At 42.8% G+C, this 17,040-nt stretch overlaps 1 protein-coding gene across 1 annotated transcript in view; it reads right to left on the bottom strand.

Annotated features, from left to right (window-relative positions):
• RP2 (RP2 activator of ARL3 GTPase) overlaps positions 1–5,275 on the bottom strand; it is a 54,128-nt gene extending 48,853 nt beyond the window's left edge. The window contains exon 1 of the mRNA XM_043896846.1: positions 4,975–5,275. Within this exon, the coding sequence (XP_043752781.1) occupies positions 4,975–5,076 (102 nt within the window). The 5' untranslated portion in view covers positions 5,077–5,275. The remainder of the gene's footprint in view (positions 1–4,974) is intronic.
• Positions 5,276–17,040: the final 11,765 nt, after the last annotated feature.

Below are 17,040 nucleotides of genomic sequence, written 5' to 3'. Positions count from 1 at the left end.
CAGCTAGAACATGGAAGGAACCTAGATGCCCATCAACAGATGAATGGATAAAGAAGTTCTGGCACATATACACAATGGAATATTACTCAGCCATAAAAATAAACACATTTGAGTCAGCTCTGATGAGGTGGATGAACCTAGAACCTATTATACAGAGTGAAGTGAGTCAGAAAGTGAAAGATAAATATCGTATTCTAACACATATATATGGAATCTAGAAAAATGGTACTGAAGAATTTACTTGCAGGGGAGCAATGAAGAAACAGACATAGAGAATAGACTTATGGACATTGGGAGAGGGGAGAAGAGGGTGAGATGTATGGAAAGAGTAACATGGAAACTTACATTACCATATGTAAAATAGATAGCCAATGGGAATTTGCTGTATGGCTCAGGAAACTCAAACAGGGGCTCTGTATCAATCTAGAGGGGTGGGATGGGGTGGGAGATGGAAGGAGGCTCAAAAGGGAGAGTATATATGTATACCTATGGCTGATTCATGTTGAGGTTTGACAGAAAACAACAAAATTCTCTAAAGCAATTATCCTTCAATAAAAAAAAAAACTGATCAGAGACTAGAGGCAGAGTTGACTACAAAAGGGCATGAGGAAATTTGGGGAAATGATCGTACTGTTCTAGTTATTTGGCTTATTTCCACTTTTTGGCCATTACAAACAATGCTGCTATGAATATTTGTGTATAAGCTTCTGTGTGGAAGTTATGTTTTAATTTCTCTTGGATATATACTTAGGAGTGGAATGTAATGGCCAAAAAGTGGAAACAAGCCAAATGTCTAACAAAATGGATAGTAAAATAAATAAAATTTATTTATAAATAAGATGAAATAAAATATCTACTCTATGTTAAGGTTATTCAGCAGTAAAAAGGAATAAATTATTGACATATGCTATAATATGGATGAATCTCAAAAACATGCTAAGTGAAAGTATACAAAAGAACACATACTGCATGATTTCACTGATAAATGTCCCAAATCGATAAAATCTCTAGAGATTGAAAGTAAAATTATAGTTTCCAGGGGCTGGGGGGAGTAGGGAATAACTACTTATGGATCTGGGTTTCTTTTGTAAGGGAGGAAAATGTTAAAAAATTATATCACAGTGATGGAAACAACTCTGTGAACTTGTTGTATGCCTATTAATTATATCTCAATAAAACTATTTTTAAATGTATAAAGAAAGAACTAGTTATTTCCGTTAAGTAACAACTTTATGTAAAGGATTTAAAACAAGTCGACAAGTTTGACATTTATCCCATCAAGAGAACCCCTCCCTTTGGATGTAGGTGACACCTGTGATTGCCTCAATAAACAATATGGCAGAGACTTCCCGGGCAGCCCAGTGGTTAGGACTCTGGGCAGGGGGCACAGGTTCCATCTCTGGTCTGGTTGGGGAACTAAGATCCCAAATTGCACATGCTTCGAGGTATGGCAAAAAAAAAAAAAAAAAAATGGCAGAAGTAATGCTACATCACTTAAGAGAGCAGTTAGAAAAAGCCATGCAGCTTCTGCCAGTCTCGGGACACTCGCCTTTGGAACCCAGCCATCATGCTGTGGGGAAGCCCAGGCTACATGACGAGGCCCCTGGCCCTTAGCCCCAGCTGAGCTTCCAGCCAAAAGCCAGCATCAACTTGCCAGCCAGCTTTGTGATTAAATCATGTTGAAAGCAGATCCTCCATCTCCCAGTCAAGTTGCCGCGATTGATGACACACAGAGCAGACAGCCAACCAGGCTAAGCCCCACACAAATTGCAGAGTTGTGAGCAAAATAAGTACTTACCATTATTCTGTGACATTAAGTTTTGGGGTAGTTTGGTAGGCAACCATGGATAACAGAATACCTTAGGTACTTAAGAGGTTAAAAACACCATCTACTCAAAAACAGCCCCCTACTCAATGCAGATACTTCTTTCCAGTAAATCACCAGCCAACCCCTATGTGAATGTTCTGACCAACATGAAGACTGGTTCTTCACAAAGCCACCCCTTCTGGTGGTGAACAACTCTTGAGTTATGATCTGCTTTGTGTTAAGATTGGTTCTGCCTGTCCAAGTTCTGTCCTCAGAGGTAGCCAGTACTGTCTAACCTCTCTTCCTCAGGACAGGTCTTTACCGTACTAAACAGTAGATAAATCTTTACCAGGTTTCATTTTATAGCTGAGAAAACTGAGCGGATATAATATGTATTGTCCATGCTCAAAATCACAACTTTCATACCTATGCCACCATTTCTATCATCTAGGAAGAGAATGGTATAAGTAACTAGAAAATGAAAGCTATTTTTTCTGTACTACTCATCCTTCCTTTGTACTTAAATATTTCCTGTTTTAATCTAAAAATGCCAGTTAGCTCTTCAAGGGCAGGGAAAATAATTCTTGTCATTGTGAGTTTTCCTTGGTGTTTGAGGACATATACTGAATAATTTGCCTAGCTATGAGAAGCAGCATACAGATAACAAGGATGCAAGCATTTCTTTCCAAATGATTTAAACACAGATCTTACAATCCAAAAATACTTTTCATCTTATCAATGTAGTAACTGTACGATAAGTTTTTTTCTTTTTCAAAGTCAGCAACAGAAAATGAGCTTTTTACACTGTTGATTACAGTAAATCAGTTGTCATGACAACACTTAAGTCCCCAAACATTCTTTCTAATTGAGACAATTTCTTCTAGCTTCAGTCCCCTAAGACCGACTCAATTACACAACTCCAAATCCAAACCCCTGAGGGTGCCTCTCAATAAGGATACTGATTACACAACCTAAGGAAAAGTCTAAACACCACTTTTCCAAGTTGCAAGGAAACTTTTCAGGCAATGCACTTTGTTTTTACAGCTAAGTCTTACAAGTTGAATGGTAATTGTCTGATGTAACTTTAAAATTGTTTATATTTCATGATCACATGACAGAGATCTAAACTTTTAATATAAACCATTCTGTTAATATACCTTCAATATATCTCATTCATGTTCTCTGGGCTGCATTTACACCCTGTTTCTTTTAAGATACAATTAAAATCTAGGAGCAAGCAAGACCATGCTAAACTCAATAAAAGTATCACTGGATTAATATAGAACATGCACACTACCCATATCGAGCTCATGAGTTAAGGAGCAGGAAAAAACCTTTAAAATCATATAAAACTTAGCAGGTCATCATAAGTTAGAGGTGCCCAAGAATGAATTCTTAGTAATTCCAAAAGAACAAAAAATTCCAAGTGCTCAGGGCTGGTGCACTGGGAAGACCCAGAGGGATGGGATGGGGAGGGAGGTGGGAGGGGGGATCGGGATGGGGAACACATGTAAATCCATGGCTGATTCATGTCAATGTATGGCAAAAACCACTACAATATTGTAAGGTAATTAGCCTCCAACTAATAAAAATTAATGAAAAAACAACAACAACAACAAATTCCAAAAAGAAAAAGCAATGTTGGGGAATGTGGTATCTCCATTCTCTCAAAATGTAAGCTGGTAATTCTCTAACAGTATAAAAGATTTTTAAAAGGGCTTGCTTTCAGACAGAAAGTATAGTACTTTCCACTCCTATGTTATAAAATGTGGCTATTCCAATGGAAATTTGCTGTATGGCTCAGGGAACTCAAACCCGGGCTCTGAAAGGACCTAGAGAGGGTGGGAAAGGGTGGGAGGTGGGAGGGAGGTTCAAGAGCGAGGGGACATATGTACACCTATGGCTAGTTCATGTTGATTATCGCAGAGAGCAAACTGATATGGTAAAGCAATAATCAGTCAATTAAAAATAAATAAATATAATTTTAAAAATGCTGCTATCAAGTATGGATAAAATAGAATAAACCGATTATGCAACCCTGTGAGGCAGGGGCAGAAAGATGGGGCTGAGAAGTCTGTAAAAGGCGTCCAATTTTTAAAATCTGACACTTGGAGAACCAAGTTTATGTGAATAAATTCTGCAGGGGACTGGAAATCATGTAGGATGGTCTATGAAAACAAACCATTAATAAGACATTTACTATAAAGCATTCATTGAAAAAGATATGTTTTATTAAGCAAGGAGTTGTATTAACTGTTCATAACACTCATTTAAAACTTTTTATCATTTTGTTTGGAAGAGAAAAAAATTAATGGATCTATCAAAGTATTTTTCTAAACATAAATGGAGAACTCTGTAGAAAGAGGAAGCATTATGAAATTTATGACTAAGTATGTTTTGTGTAAGACTGTAAAACTGTTCAAAGGTAGTGGACGTGTTCAAAGGTTTTTCGTTTCTGGCTATAAAGAAAAGTAAAAATAAGGGCATGTTCATTCACTCAACAGTAAAATACTGCCTAGCTTATGTTGGTTATTTTCACCTTACAGTCCTAACACACATTCCAAAGACTGATTTGATTTTCATTATTCCTTTTGGGTAATTGGAAGAGGAGGGAAAAGCAGGGCTGTATATGTCAAATGGTCCACTTCGTCATTGAGAAAATTCTGCAGTGGAATATATCAGGAAGCACCAGAGATTTACTGACTAGGGCAGACAAAAGAGAAAACAGCCACAGAAAGAACATAAGCCGCAAAAGAGATGAGATCAGTCCCAAGTGTAACTCGAGGACTGGACAAAACCCTGCTCGGCGCTGCAAGTGAAATGAGCAGACGTGATTTGGGGCAGTCCAGGCTCTCCTTCCTTCTCTGGAGTCCATTCTCGGACCGGAGGGCAGGATGCAGAGAGGAGGGAAAGCCCATAGTGTCCAACTGCCTGGACAATGAGCTCTAGGGCCCCATCCAGAGCTGCACCGCCCTCCTTGAAGCCTTCTCTAGCATTCAATTTCACGGCTCCCCCAAAAGTCATTCACCCCGACTTCAACAACTCTCGGGAGAGAGCACGCGCGCAAGAGCAGCAGCTGCTGGGCCCGCCCCCTTAGCGCTGCTGGCCGCGGGGGACCCTCGCCGAGCTGCTCAGCAGGACTGAGACCAGCCGCTTAGGGACTCTACCTTCTCGCGCTGGTCCCAGCTGTACTGCTTCGGCTGCACTTCCTCGTCCTCTGGCTGTGACTCCTTCTCAGCCTTCCGCCTCTTGGAGAAGAAGCAGCCCATGGTCTTGGCCCGCGGGGTCTCACTGGCCGCTACTCCTCGCCGGCCCGCTGGCTCAGGCACCTCCTGGAGTTGTGATGTGAACCTCGGGCGCCCGGGCTCCGCAGTGGTCCGAACACTGCCCCGCGGAACCGCCCAGTAGCCCGCAGCCCAGGTTCGCCCGCCAGGCCCAACACCCCTTTTCTTTTTCCTCTCAGTTGTCCTGACGACCCACCGCAGCCAATGACAGCTCAGCGCTCGGGGAACCAATCAAAGTCCCGCGAGCAGCCCTGCGCGGCCTATGAAGAGAGGCCGACGCATGCACACAACCAATCTTCGCCGGGCTCCTGCGCCAGCCTCCGGGGGCTGGTCCGGCCGGCTTCGGTGCCCTTACAGCCGACCCAGCTCCCAACCTGTCCCGCCCCTCTTAGAACTCAACTGGACTGTCCCGCTGCTGGTAGTACATCTGCGACAGCCAGGTCTTTTTGCCCTAGGTTCTCAGTTTCCAAGTTCTAGACGCGGAAGGGCCCCCTAGTTGAACATAGACTTCAGTTTTGTGATGATATTGGTGAGGGAACAGGAATTCCTGCTGGTGCAGGAAGGGTCCTGAAATTCACTGGCCTCAATCCTGGACCCCACGTCGTCTGGCTAGTGTCACCACGCCCCCCAGGAAATTCCCCCAACGACTTTTCTGACCCTCCTTGCCCTCTCTAATGTGCTTTCTTAGAGCTTCCACGAATGACTAAAATTGAACAAGAACTTAGAAAAATAAGTATTTTTGTACTGTCTCCTTATTGGAACTGTGAATTTCTCGAGACCAAAAGCCCTTTTTTTAAATCCCCCAAGCCTTGCTCAACTCCACACTAATTGCTCAATAAGACGTTTGTCAAATGAATGCTTGCACACTAGTGGAGGAAACATTTACAACCTTTCCCTATTCTTTCCCAAAGTGGCTAAAGTGGAGGGGTTGGGGGAGAGTAATGGTAAAAGGGTTCTCCTCATGGAGTTTATAGCCTCATGGAGGATGTAAGCATTGCCATATAAACTATCAGATATATTCTCAATAAATGCTGTAGGGTTTGTCTGAAGATATTTTTAAAAATATATATTAAATATTAACATATGCTATACTTGGGTTGACTTTTACTACAATACGCATGTATTGCTTGTGTAATAGAAAAGGTAAGCTGTTGGTTTAATTCTCTGAGCACAGTATTTTGGCATTTGGTAGGACATCAAATGCAGCTTAGCGTAGGCTTAAATTTGGTTAACTTTCTACTTTCCCACACTTATTCACATCTAATGTATATCCTCAATGAGCCTCTGACAACTTGAGCATTAAGAATGTTCCCTTTTTCACTTCCTGCCATTTATTGCACAATCAGGAAGAAAAGTACATGTGCTCAAGTATTAGAACTTACTGTTAATTTAAGTTCCAGATCTTAGGCAATAGAGTCTTTAACCAGTACACACTTTTCCTTCTTCAGAGTGAGATGAAAAGTCTATGTGACAATGTTTTGAGTAAGACCCTTAGATGTTTTATATTCATAAAAGGTTAAAATTGTGACTTCCATGTAGTACAGTGGAGGAAACAGAGGTCCACAGAGGTGAAGAAACTAATCTGTAGTCACAGTGAGAGTGGTTAGACAGGGTCTAGAAAGATCCAGAGCCTGCACTGTTCAGGGCTCCCTCCTCCTAAATTTGTTCTCTGATTCATCTGAAAGAAGTAAAGAAGTATCTGCTTAGGCCTTCTGATGCCTTGGGAACTCTGCCCCACAGTGATGCTGTTCCTCTTAATGAACAAACAAAACTAATTTTAGAGAAACGATCTCTAAAGCTCATGGTTTTGAAGTATTCATTAATGAGAAACTTAAACCTAAAACAAAATCTATAGCCAATAGTGATGTTTTCAGGGATCCTTTAAAAAAAGTGAAGATAAAATTCCCTTTCTGTTAAATCCCATCCCACCATCACCCCTGACCAAAAATGAAATAGTTTAACAATTATTACTGTTTAATAATTAAATTATTTAAACTAGGGCATATTCAAAGCCAATTCAAAGCCAGTGAACTCTAGTGCTAGAGTTCACTCATGCTCTTTCTTTTTCTTTCTTTTCTGCCTTCTTCCTGCCCCTGCCAATGAATTTTCATTACCACTTTTTTCCCCCTGCAAACCAGCACTCTTTACTTACTCATTGGCATACATATGGCTGAGAATAGTCATCCCACTCCGATTCCTCATTCCTTTCTCTCCCAGTGCATGCTAGAGTCTCTTTATATCTTAGCTCAGATTCTCAAGGAAGATAACCAGATAAAGTGTTGGCCAGTCAATAATAGATTGGACTTCCCCAGTGGCTCAGTGGTAAAGAATCCGCCTGCAATGCTGGAGCCACAGGAGACTCAGGTTGGATCCCTGGGTTGAGAAGATCCCCTGGAGGAGGGCATGGCAACCCACTCCAGTATTCTTGCCTGGAGACAGACAGAGGACATGGACAGAGGAGCCTGGCAGGCTACAGTCCATGGGGTCACAAAGAGTCAGACTGAAGCCATTTAGCATGCTCACACCCATGCACAATGATGAAATGGTTACTCATCGGTCATGTGCACACCCCTGGTCTAATTGCTTCAGTAATAGGATGAGTTCTATTTTACAAACACGAGTGGGGAGCAGGTCCTAAAAGGGCACATGTGCTGGCAGTCCTAACTCTGTAGAGTCCAGAAAGAGACCGGTCATTCCTTCTGCCTGTAATCCTCCTGCTACTTATACTCTTGTGATATCTTTTCTATAGAAACTTATCATTCATGTTCAGTGAAATAGATGGATGTTCATCTGTATTAATAAGTTGAGTTGTGGGTTTGCACCTGGACACAAGCTGCAGATATGGTCTGGGTCCCCTGAGTGTCTTGACCACAGAAATGATAGAGTTATTTACCTCTCAGAAGACAGCATGGATAAACCAGTTACTCCAGCAATGGTGGCTGGAAAAGTCCCTTTTCTCGAGTTGACCTGACCCATGCTTGCTCACTGTATACTCACCCAAGGAAACACTTTACAAGTGAAGGAGAAAGGAGAGGACTGTTTCTATGATCCATTGCTGTGTAACAAACTTAATGGCTTAAAACAACAATTTTTTTTTACTTTTTTATTTTTATTTAGTTGGAGGCTAATTACTTCACAACATTTAAAACAACAATTATTTATTTTCCTCCTGAATCTGTAATTTAAGCAGGGCCCAGGGGGAACAGCTCAATTCCAGTTTCATGCTGTATCCAGTGCTTCAGCTAAGATAACTCAAATGGCTGAATCATTCTACATAAAATTTCAGAGCCTCTCTGTGTATGATCTCTCCAATAAGGTAGCTTTAAGGTATTCAGATTTTAATATATGATGCTGAAGGCTCCAAGGATAAGATTTCCATGAGACCAAGGCAGAAGCTTCAAGGCCTCTTTAAATGCAACTTCAGAAATGACACATCATTTTCACTGGATTCTATTGATCACTTTGTTCTTGGCATTTCACAAACAATGGAAATTGACCAGAGGCCAGACAAGAAATTGAGACAAGGCTTTACTGGGGCCCCTGCTGCCCCAGGCAGAAAAGAGAACAAATAATAGTTTCCCTTGCTTCCTCACTCTCTGAGTTGGGGGCAAGCTTGTTCCTTACAGGGGATGAGTGTAGGATTGTGTCGAGGAGTCAGGTTGGAGGGGTGGCTTAGGTGTTTTGCCCACCCATTAGGTGGCATTATGTGCAGGGGGGCATGCGCAGTACCTTGCTTTTGCTCTCAACACCCTGCTTTTGCTCTTGACACTCTGTTTTGGCTCTCTACACCCTGCTTGTGCTCTCGACACCCTGTTTCTGCACTAGGTTTTTCAAAAGTGGCAGTTGGAATTTTTGGTCTCTTTGTATCTTTTGGGTCCAGTATTTGCTCCAACTGTGGTGTTGGAGAAGACTCTTGAGAGTCCCTTGGACTGCAAGGAGATCCAACCAGTCCATCCTAAAGGAGATCAGTCCTGGGTGTGCATTGGAAGGACTGATGCTGAAGCTGAAACTCCAATACTTTGGCCACCTCATGCGAAGAGTTGACTCATTGGAAAAGACCCTGATGCTGGGAGGGATTGGGGGCAGGAGGAGAAGGGGATGACAGAGGATGAGATGGCTGGATGGCATCACCGACTCGATGGGCATGGGTTTGGGTAGACTCCGGGAGTTGGTGATGGACAGGGAGGCCTGGTGTGCTGCGATTCATGGGGTCGCAAAGAGTCAGACACGACTGAGTGAGTGAACTGAACTGAACTGTGCATGCACACAGTTATTTTTGGTTCCATATAGTTTCTTTGTATTTTGTTGCTGGAGGAGAGGTGTGTCCAGGTGCAAAAATTGCAGCACTCCAGCAAATGGTCCTAGGCCTGCCTCATTTCCCCTGAGAGACTCCACACTCATTCTTAAGGTGTAATCAGTGGTAAAAAAAAAATCCAAGTGCCACACAGGGCACGTGGGTTCAATCCCTGAGTCAGGAAGATCCCCTGGAGAAGGAAATGGCCACCTACTCCAGTATTCTTGCCTGGAGAATCCCATAGACAGAGGAGCTTGGCGGGCTTCTGTTCATGAATTTGCAAATAGCCAAATACGACTGAGCGACTAAACAAACAAGGTGCTGAAGTTCTCTTCTTTTGAAACTTCTTCCTGCTGGACAGCGGCCACAGACCCTAGCCTACCCTAGAGGTGTAGAAGCCCCTCACTGACTGTTCTGAGGAACTGTAGGAACCTGGCCCACTTACTGCTGGAATGGACTGAATTCCTTGAGCCATCATTATGAACCTTATTTCAAACTGTTGGAGCCTAAAAGATGCAAACTAACCAAGAGGTTAAACAAACAAGGGTTAAAAGGAAAGAAGAACAATACCCATGAAAGGGCCTAGTAAGGGAAAGAACCAGGGTTAACTTTGGGCGTCCTTAACTGTTGACCAGACAAGAGAGGCAATATTGCCTCTGCCAAAATCATGAAGCTACTCTGCCTTGTTCTGACAGAAGGCAATCCAGGGTCAGAGAATTGTCAAGAATCACATCAGCCAAGGAAACAAGAGAGGTCCCAAGTCACATTAAGGTTTCATATAGGAACCAACAAACTACATCATTTTGCTTATCTGTTGATGGTGTCCGTCTTTTGAATAGGTACATCAGATCTTCCACTGGCTTATGGGTGTATTGTTCTGCTGTGACCTGCAGGGTTTCTGAAAGTAAACACTTTAGTTTGGATAAATGTACCCAACTGGATATCCCTTGCAATTTGACAACAGTGGAAGTGGTTAAAATTATATTATAGAAGCCCTTGCATTTTGGCAATAGTTTGTATTGGGAGGAACCTCTCTTTCCAGATTTTAAGAACTTGGTCCCTGGGATTTATTTGTGAAGGAACTGCTCCTTCCTCTGTATTTTTAGTGTGAGCGGGCAGTGCCTTGGGGGTACAGTACTGGATTGCTTTCTAACCTTGTCCCAGATTAATAATGTATCTCAGGGCCTGGCTCATATCTTCATCCAGTAGAAAGTCAGTAGTAAGAAAAGGCCTCCATTGGTCATTTCAAATGGGTTAAGCCTCAGTCCACTCCTGGGGGCTACATGGACCCTGAGGAGTACAATAGGAAACAAGTTGGTCCAGGGTTCATGAGCTTCTTGGCAGAGATTCACTATGGTTTTCTTTAAAGGATGGTTCATTTTCTTTACCTTCCCTGAAGACTGGGCGTACCAAGAGGTGTGTACTTGTTCCTAAGGCCATTGTGAGCCCCTGTGTGATTTTGGCTATAAAAGAAGGTCCGTTATTGCTCTGGAGGGATTTTGGAAGTCCAAACAGAGGAATTATTTCTTTTAAAGGGGACTTACAGATGTCCTTAACCTCTTCAGATTGGATGTGAAAGTATCAACAAATGCCAGATGTTTATATCCTGACAGTGGGTACATTTGGATGAAATCTAACTGCCAGTGTTCCTCCAGGTAAGTATCTTGGTGTTGGATTGACCTGAATAATGAAGGGGGGGATTGGATGGGTCTGTGGTTTATTGTGGGCACATAAATCACAAGCATGTATTACTTATTTTATTGTTCTTTTAAGCTCCTTCACCGAAAAGACCTTCTTCATCAAGTCCCATAGTATATCCCTCCCAGAATGGGTGGCATTATGTAAGTTCTTAGTGAGTTTACACTGTTGGGCCTCAGGGATTAGAATCTTATCCTCCTTTTTAGTATCAGCCTGTTATTCGCTTCTCATAGCTCCATTTCTCAGCATGTTCTTGTTCCTGTGTGGAATACTGGTGAAGGCTAGGGAGTTCTGGGGGACCAATCGCTAGAGCCATAACTTGTTCAGATTCCTGTGATCAAGCTGCCTGTTTTACAATTTGATCAGCTTTGCTATTCCCCTGACTCACAAATGATCCACCCCTCTGATGGGCCCTATTTACTACTACCTGGGTCAGAAGCTGCACTGCTTTGAAAAGAGCCAGAATCAAATCTTTATGTTTTATGGGGGAATTTTTAGCAGTTAACATTCTCCTTTCTTTCCAAATGGCAGCATGAGCATGTAGCCCATGGAACCCATATTTAGAGTTAGTAAAAATCTTCAATTTCTTATCCTTTCCTAATTGCAATGCTCTCATTAATGTAATTAGTTCAGCCTTCTGGGTGAGTGTTTGAGGTGGCAAGGTCTTGGCTTCTATAACTTCATCTAGACTGACCATGGCATACCCTGCCTTTGGGGGCTCCCATTTCTACAAAACTGCTCCCATCAGTAAAGCATTTGACCTCAGGGCTCATCTAGAAGATCAGACCTCCTGGAATAAGTTTATTCTGTGGCCTCTATACACTGATGCACTAAGTCTCCACTCTCAACAGCTAGAAGTAGAGCTGTTGGATTTGTTGTTTGGCTTACCCTTAAGGTAATATCAGGGGTGTCCATTAGGAGGGCCTGATATCTTGTTAACCTTTCTCCTGTTAACCAGTGATGTCCTTTGACTTCCAGCACAGATTATACCTGATGAGGGGTTAACACATGTAAGTGTTGTCCCAGGGTGATCTGGAAAGCATCATAACCAACAGGGCTGTGACTGCTACTGCCCACAGGCAGCTTTGCCATCCCAGGGTCACTGATTCCAGTTGTTTTGAAAAATAAGCCAGTGATCTCTGATCCAGTCTCAGATTTTGAGTCAAGACTTCTAGTGCAATCCCTGACCTCCCGTGAACGTATAGGGTAAATTCAGTGCAGTTGAGTTCAGTCACTCAGTAGCGTCTGACTCTTAGTGACCCCATGGACTGCAGCACGCCAGGCCTTCCTGTCCATCACCAACTCCCAGAGTTTACTCAAACTCATGTCCATTGAGTCGGTGATGTCATCCAACCATCTCATCTTCTGTCGTCCCCTTCTCCTCCCACCTTCGATCTTTCCCAGCATCAGGGTCTTTTCAAATGAGTCAGTTCTTCCCATCAGGTGGCCAAAGTATTGGAGTTTCAGCTTCAGCATCAGTCATTCCAATGAATATTCAGGACTGATTTCCTTTAGGATGGACTGTTTGGAACTCCTTGCAGTCCAAGGGACTCTCTCAAGGGCTTGTCTAAATTTGGAAGCTTCAGTGCTGGTGCTCCACTCAACTCAGTCTTTAGAGTCTCAAAGACCTGCTGATGGTCCTTATTTCATTGAAGGGGTTCCCTTTCTCCTCCCTTTAGAGACTCATATAGGGGTTTTCCTGTAAGGCCATAAGTTGGAATCCAGATATGACAGAACCCAGACATCCCGAGAAAGCCTCGAAGCCGCCCTCTTGTGGTTGCAGATGGTAATGCACTAATTGCTATTTTTCCATCTGTTACCAGAGCTCTTGCCCCTGGGGTCAAAACAAATCCTAAATATTGAACCTGTTGCTGTGAGATCTGAGCATTGGTTGGAGAGACTTTATATCCTCATTTTTGCCAGAAAATTTAGGACCCTAACAGTGTTTTGATCTGAATCTTGTTTAGTCTCATTACTTACCGATCATCAACATATTGTAGCAGAGTTCCCTTCTCAAGGCTCAGGTCCCTCAGTTCTCTTGCTAATGCATTTCCAAAAAGATGGGAGCTGTTCTGAAAACTCTGGGGAAGCACTGTCCAGGTATACTGGGTAGCCCCCAGGTGTCAGGGTCCCTCCATTCAAAGGCAAAAAGGTATTGGGAGTCTGGATGTAGAGAATAGAGAAAAATGCATCTTTGAGGTCCAAAACAGAGAAATACTGGATGTTCCCTGGCACTTGGATGAGGAGGGGGTATGGGTTTGTCACCAATGGGTGAATAGGGATGACTGCCTCACTCACTGCTTGTAAGTGTTGGACAAACTGATACTTCCCACTAGGCTTCTGAATGGGGAGGATGGGGGTGTTGCAAGGGAATTGGCAGGGCATAATGGGCTTCCCTGGTGGCTCAGAGGTTAAAGCGTCTGCCTGCAATGTGGGAGACCTGGGTTCAATCCCTGGGTCGGGAAGATCCCCTGGAGAAGGAAATGGCAACCCACTCCAGTATTCTTGCCTAGAGAATCCCATGGACGGAGGAGTCTGGTAGGCTACAGTCTACAGGGTCGCAAAGAGTCAGACACGACTGAGTGACTTAACTTTAACTAACTTTAATGGGCCTGTGTCTTAGGGATTTGCTGAGCAGCAGTTTGAGTCCCCTCAGGACCTCAGGCTTTAAGGGATATTGTCTCTTCCAGGGGTATTTCTCCTCAGGCCTTAATCCTATTTTTATTGAGGGAACACATTTAGCCCTTCCTGGCACTGAGGTATCCCAAACTGCAGAATCTACCTCTTTTCTGATTTCTTGGGAGATGTTGTGGGGGATATTTTGATGCCCAATGGGTGGGTCATCTGGGGCTACTAACAGATGTATTCTCTGTTCAGATTCTTTACCTCCTTGGACTTCACCCTGTCTAGATCCTTATTTACCAAATCTCTCCCAAGGAGGGGCATAGGGCATTCTGGCATATATAAAAAGGAGTGAGTAATAATAATGGACCCGATTCTGCAGACAAGGGGAGAGATTAATCCCCTTATCTTTGGCTGTCCCTCAACTCCTGTCAGTACAGTCATGGTTGGAGAAGAAGCCGGCCAGCAAAGTCAAAACAGGGGAGGCCGCTCCAGTGTCTACAAGAAATTCAGTTCTCCTACCTGCCACATCAAGGGTGATCCGAGGCTCCAGTGGAGTAATGAGGATGGATTGTGTGGGATCTGGAGCTGGGAAGGCACTTAGGCCCATCAATCGGTGTGTGGGGATCTCTCATCTGAGAGATTCACAAGGAACTGGGGCTGGTTGGAGTTGCCCCTCAGGTGTCCCACAGGAGGGCACTCAGGACATTCCTCCCTCCAATGTCCTCCTTTACAACCAAAGGTACATTGGTTTGGGCCCAGGGAGGTTCTGGGTGATCTGTCCAGCCTTCTTGCCTGTCTAGGGTCCCGTCAAGGTGGTGGGTGAATCAGAGCAACAAAAGCTACGTTTTCTTTATTAGCCTCTTATCCTCATTGGCCTCTTCCACTAAGTCTCAGTTGTTAGAGACCTTGATGGGCTCTTCTACCAAGGTTGATAATGGGTTTTGGGGCCCAGCCTCAAGCTTTTGTAATTTTCTCCAGATTTTAGGAGTAGCCTGAGTGAGAAAATGCATAGCCAATAGTGTCTTCCCTTCTGTGGACTCAGTCTATATTGGTGTGCTTCCTGAATGCCTCTGTCACCTGACTCAGGAAGACTGCCAGGTTTTCATCTATTTCCTGTGTAACCTCTTGGACCTTACCATAATTTACAGGCTTCATCATATACCTTCTTCATTTCTTCTGATAGACAAGTAATACAACGTCTCATCCTAGCCTGGCCTACACAATCTTCATAGTCTCCAGGTGGGTCATGTTCTGGGATTGCATCCCCACCCACCTGCTAAGTTTGCTAGTGAGGATTGATGGCCAGTAGGCCATTTGAGAGTTCCCTGGCATTTCTCAGTATACAATCCTTTTCATCCGGGGTGCAAGAGTGAGCCAGAATAACCATGATGTCCTGCCAGGTGAGACAGAACATCAACACCAGCCTGACAAATTTATCCCTAAACTTGCCAGGGTTCTCTGAGGATGTGGCAAACCTCTCTTTATAGATTAACCCAATTAGTTTAGGATCTCTCTTTGGGATGTTCCAGGGCCCCCCCCCCCTTGAAGCACCCCAAAGTTGACTGGAAGTCAAGAGAATTTCCGTAGAATTTGATATTTGGGAAGTCTGTCAAAAGTCTCAAATAGCTTTAAAATACTTGATGGGATAGAATCATGGGTCACTGTGAAATTATTATTTCTTAACCTAAAGTGGAAAAAATATTTAAAAAATAAATATAGATCACTTAAAGGGACAGAAACTCACACAATCTGATATCAAAAGGAGCATTCCAGGAAAACTTTGTTCTCTTATGAGAGAGAAAAACCAAATCTTGTCCTGTATCAGCCTACTGTTAATAAAAATCCATTTACCTAATTAAATTTAATCCAACTTAGAAGACCCTCGCCACATATAAAATTAATTTCTCTGTGTTCTCTTTCTGAAAACCTTCTATAACTTTCTGAAGCCATACTTTGTTTCTTACTCTTTCCATTCAGAAATAACCAGCTGGAGGATAAAATCACCCTTTTCCCTTTCAACAAAATATATTTCCATTCCTCACATCTTCCTTTCTGAAAACACACGTCCTGCTTTCCTTAAGCAACCATGAACTGTCTTCTACATTAGCATTCTATAGATTGGTGAAAAAAAAAAAAAACATCTCAAGCTGGCACCAAATATCTTTAGTTTCTCTCTCACAAGAAGACAAAAGTAGGTAAATTTAGACCTGTTTAGCAATTAATGTTCTCAATTATTTTATCTTATTTGAAATGACCTGGATATTAAATGAATTCCTATTATTCAACTTAGTTTAGTTTCAATTTACCAACATTTGAAGAGATTATTTTAGATGGAAGCTTCCAAAACATAATTATTTTCATAGAGTTTACCATAAAGTTCTTATTCCAGTTACATTTACTTAAAAATTTTAATCATGTCAGATTGTCTTCCCCATCAACAGATTTCATAACAAAGACAATAGGCACTGATTGACTTCCAGTAACCCTAGGTACAGTAAAAGTAGTATACTTAATGTTGATAACCCTAAAGAGGGGTCTGTATTCATTAAGCCCACAAGTTAAACTAGCTTTAATACCAGATAGTAATTAAATATTGAATATTTCCCAGATCACATGAACCCAAAATGTATTCTGGTGAAAGCGAAAGTTGCTCAGTCATGTCCAACTCTTTGTGACCTCATTGACTATACAGTCCATGTAATTCCCTAGGCTAGAATACTGGAGTGGGTAGCCTTTCCCTTCTCCAGGGGATATTCCCAAGACAGGGATTGAACCCAGGTCTCCCGCATTGCAGGTGGATTCTTTACCAGCTGAGTCACAAGCGAAGCCTGTATTCTGGTGAGGCTCTTCTATATTTTTGAGAATATATATGAGGTTCTATTTCCTTTTTTTTTTTTTTTTGGCCCTGTCCTGTAATGTATAGGATCTTAGTTCCCCAAGCATGGATAGAAGCTTGGCACCCTTGTGTTGAAAGCATGGAGTATTTTTTTAAATTTATTTTTAGAAATTCATTATTTATATATTTATTTTTGGCTGCACTGGGTCTTGGTTGCTGCTTGCCAGCTTTCTCTAGTTGCAGTGAGTGGGGGCTACTCTTTAGCTGCAGTGTGTGGGCTTTTCATTGCGGTGGCTTCTCTTGTCGTGGAGCACAGTCTCTAGGGCATGCAGACTTCAGTAGTTGTGGTGCACAGGCTCAGTAGTTGTGGCACAGGGGCTTAGTTGCCTCATGGTGTGTGGAATCTTCCCAGACCAGGGATTGAACCCATATCCCCTGTACTAGCAGGCGGATTCCTAACCACTGGACTAAGAGGGAAGTCCAAGCATGGAGTCTT

Source organism: Cervus elaphus, chromosome X (assembly GCF_910594005.1).
Source record: "Cervus elaphus chromosome X, mCerEla1.1, whole genome shotgun sequence".
Lineage (NCBI taxonomy): Eukaryota > Metazoa > Chordata > Mammalia > Artiodactyla > Cervidae > Cervus > Cervus elaphus.
This window is presented reverse-complemented; position numbering and strand designations above follow the sequence as displayed.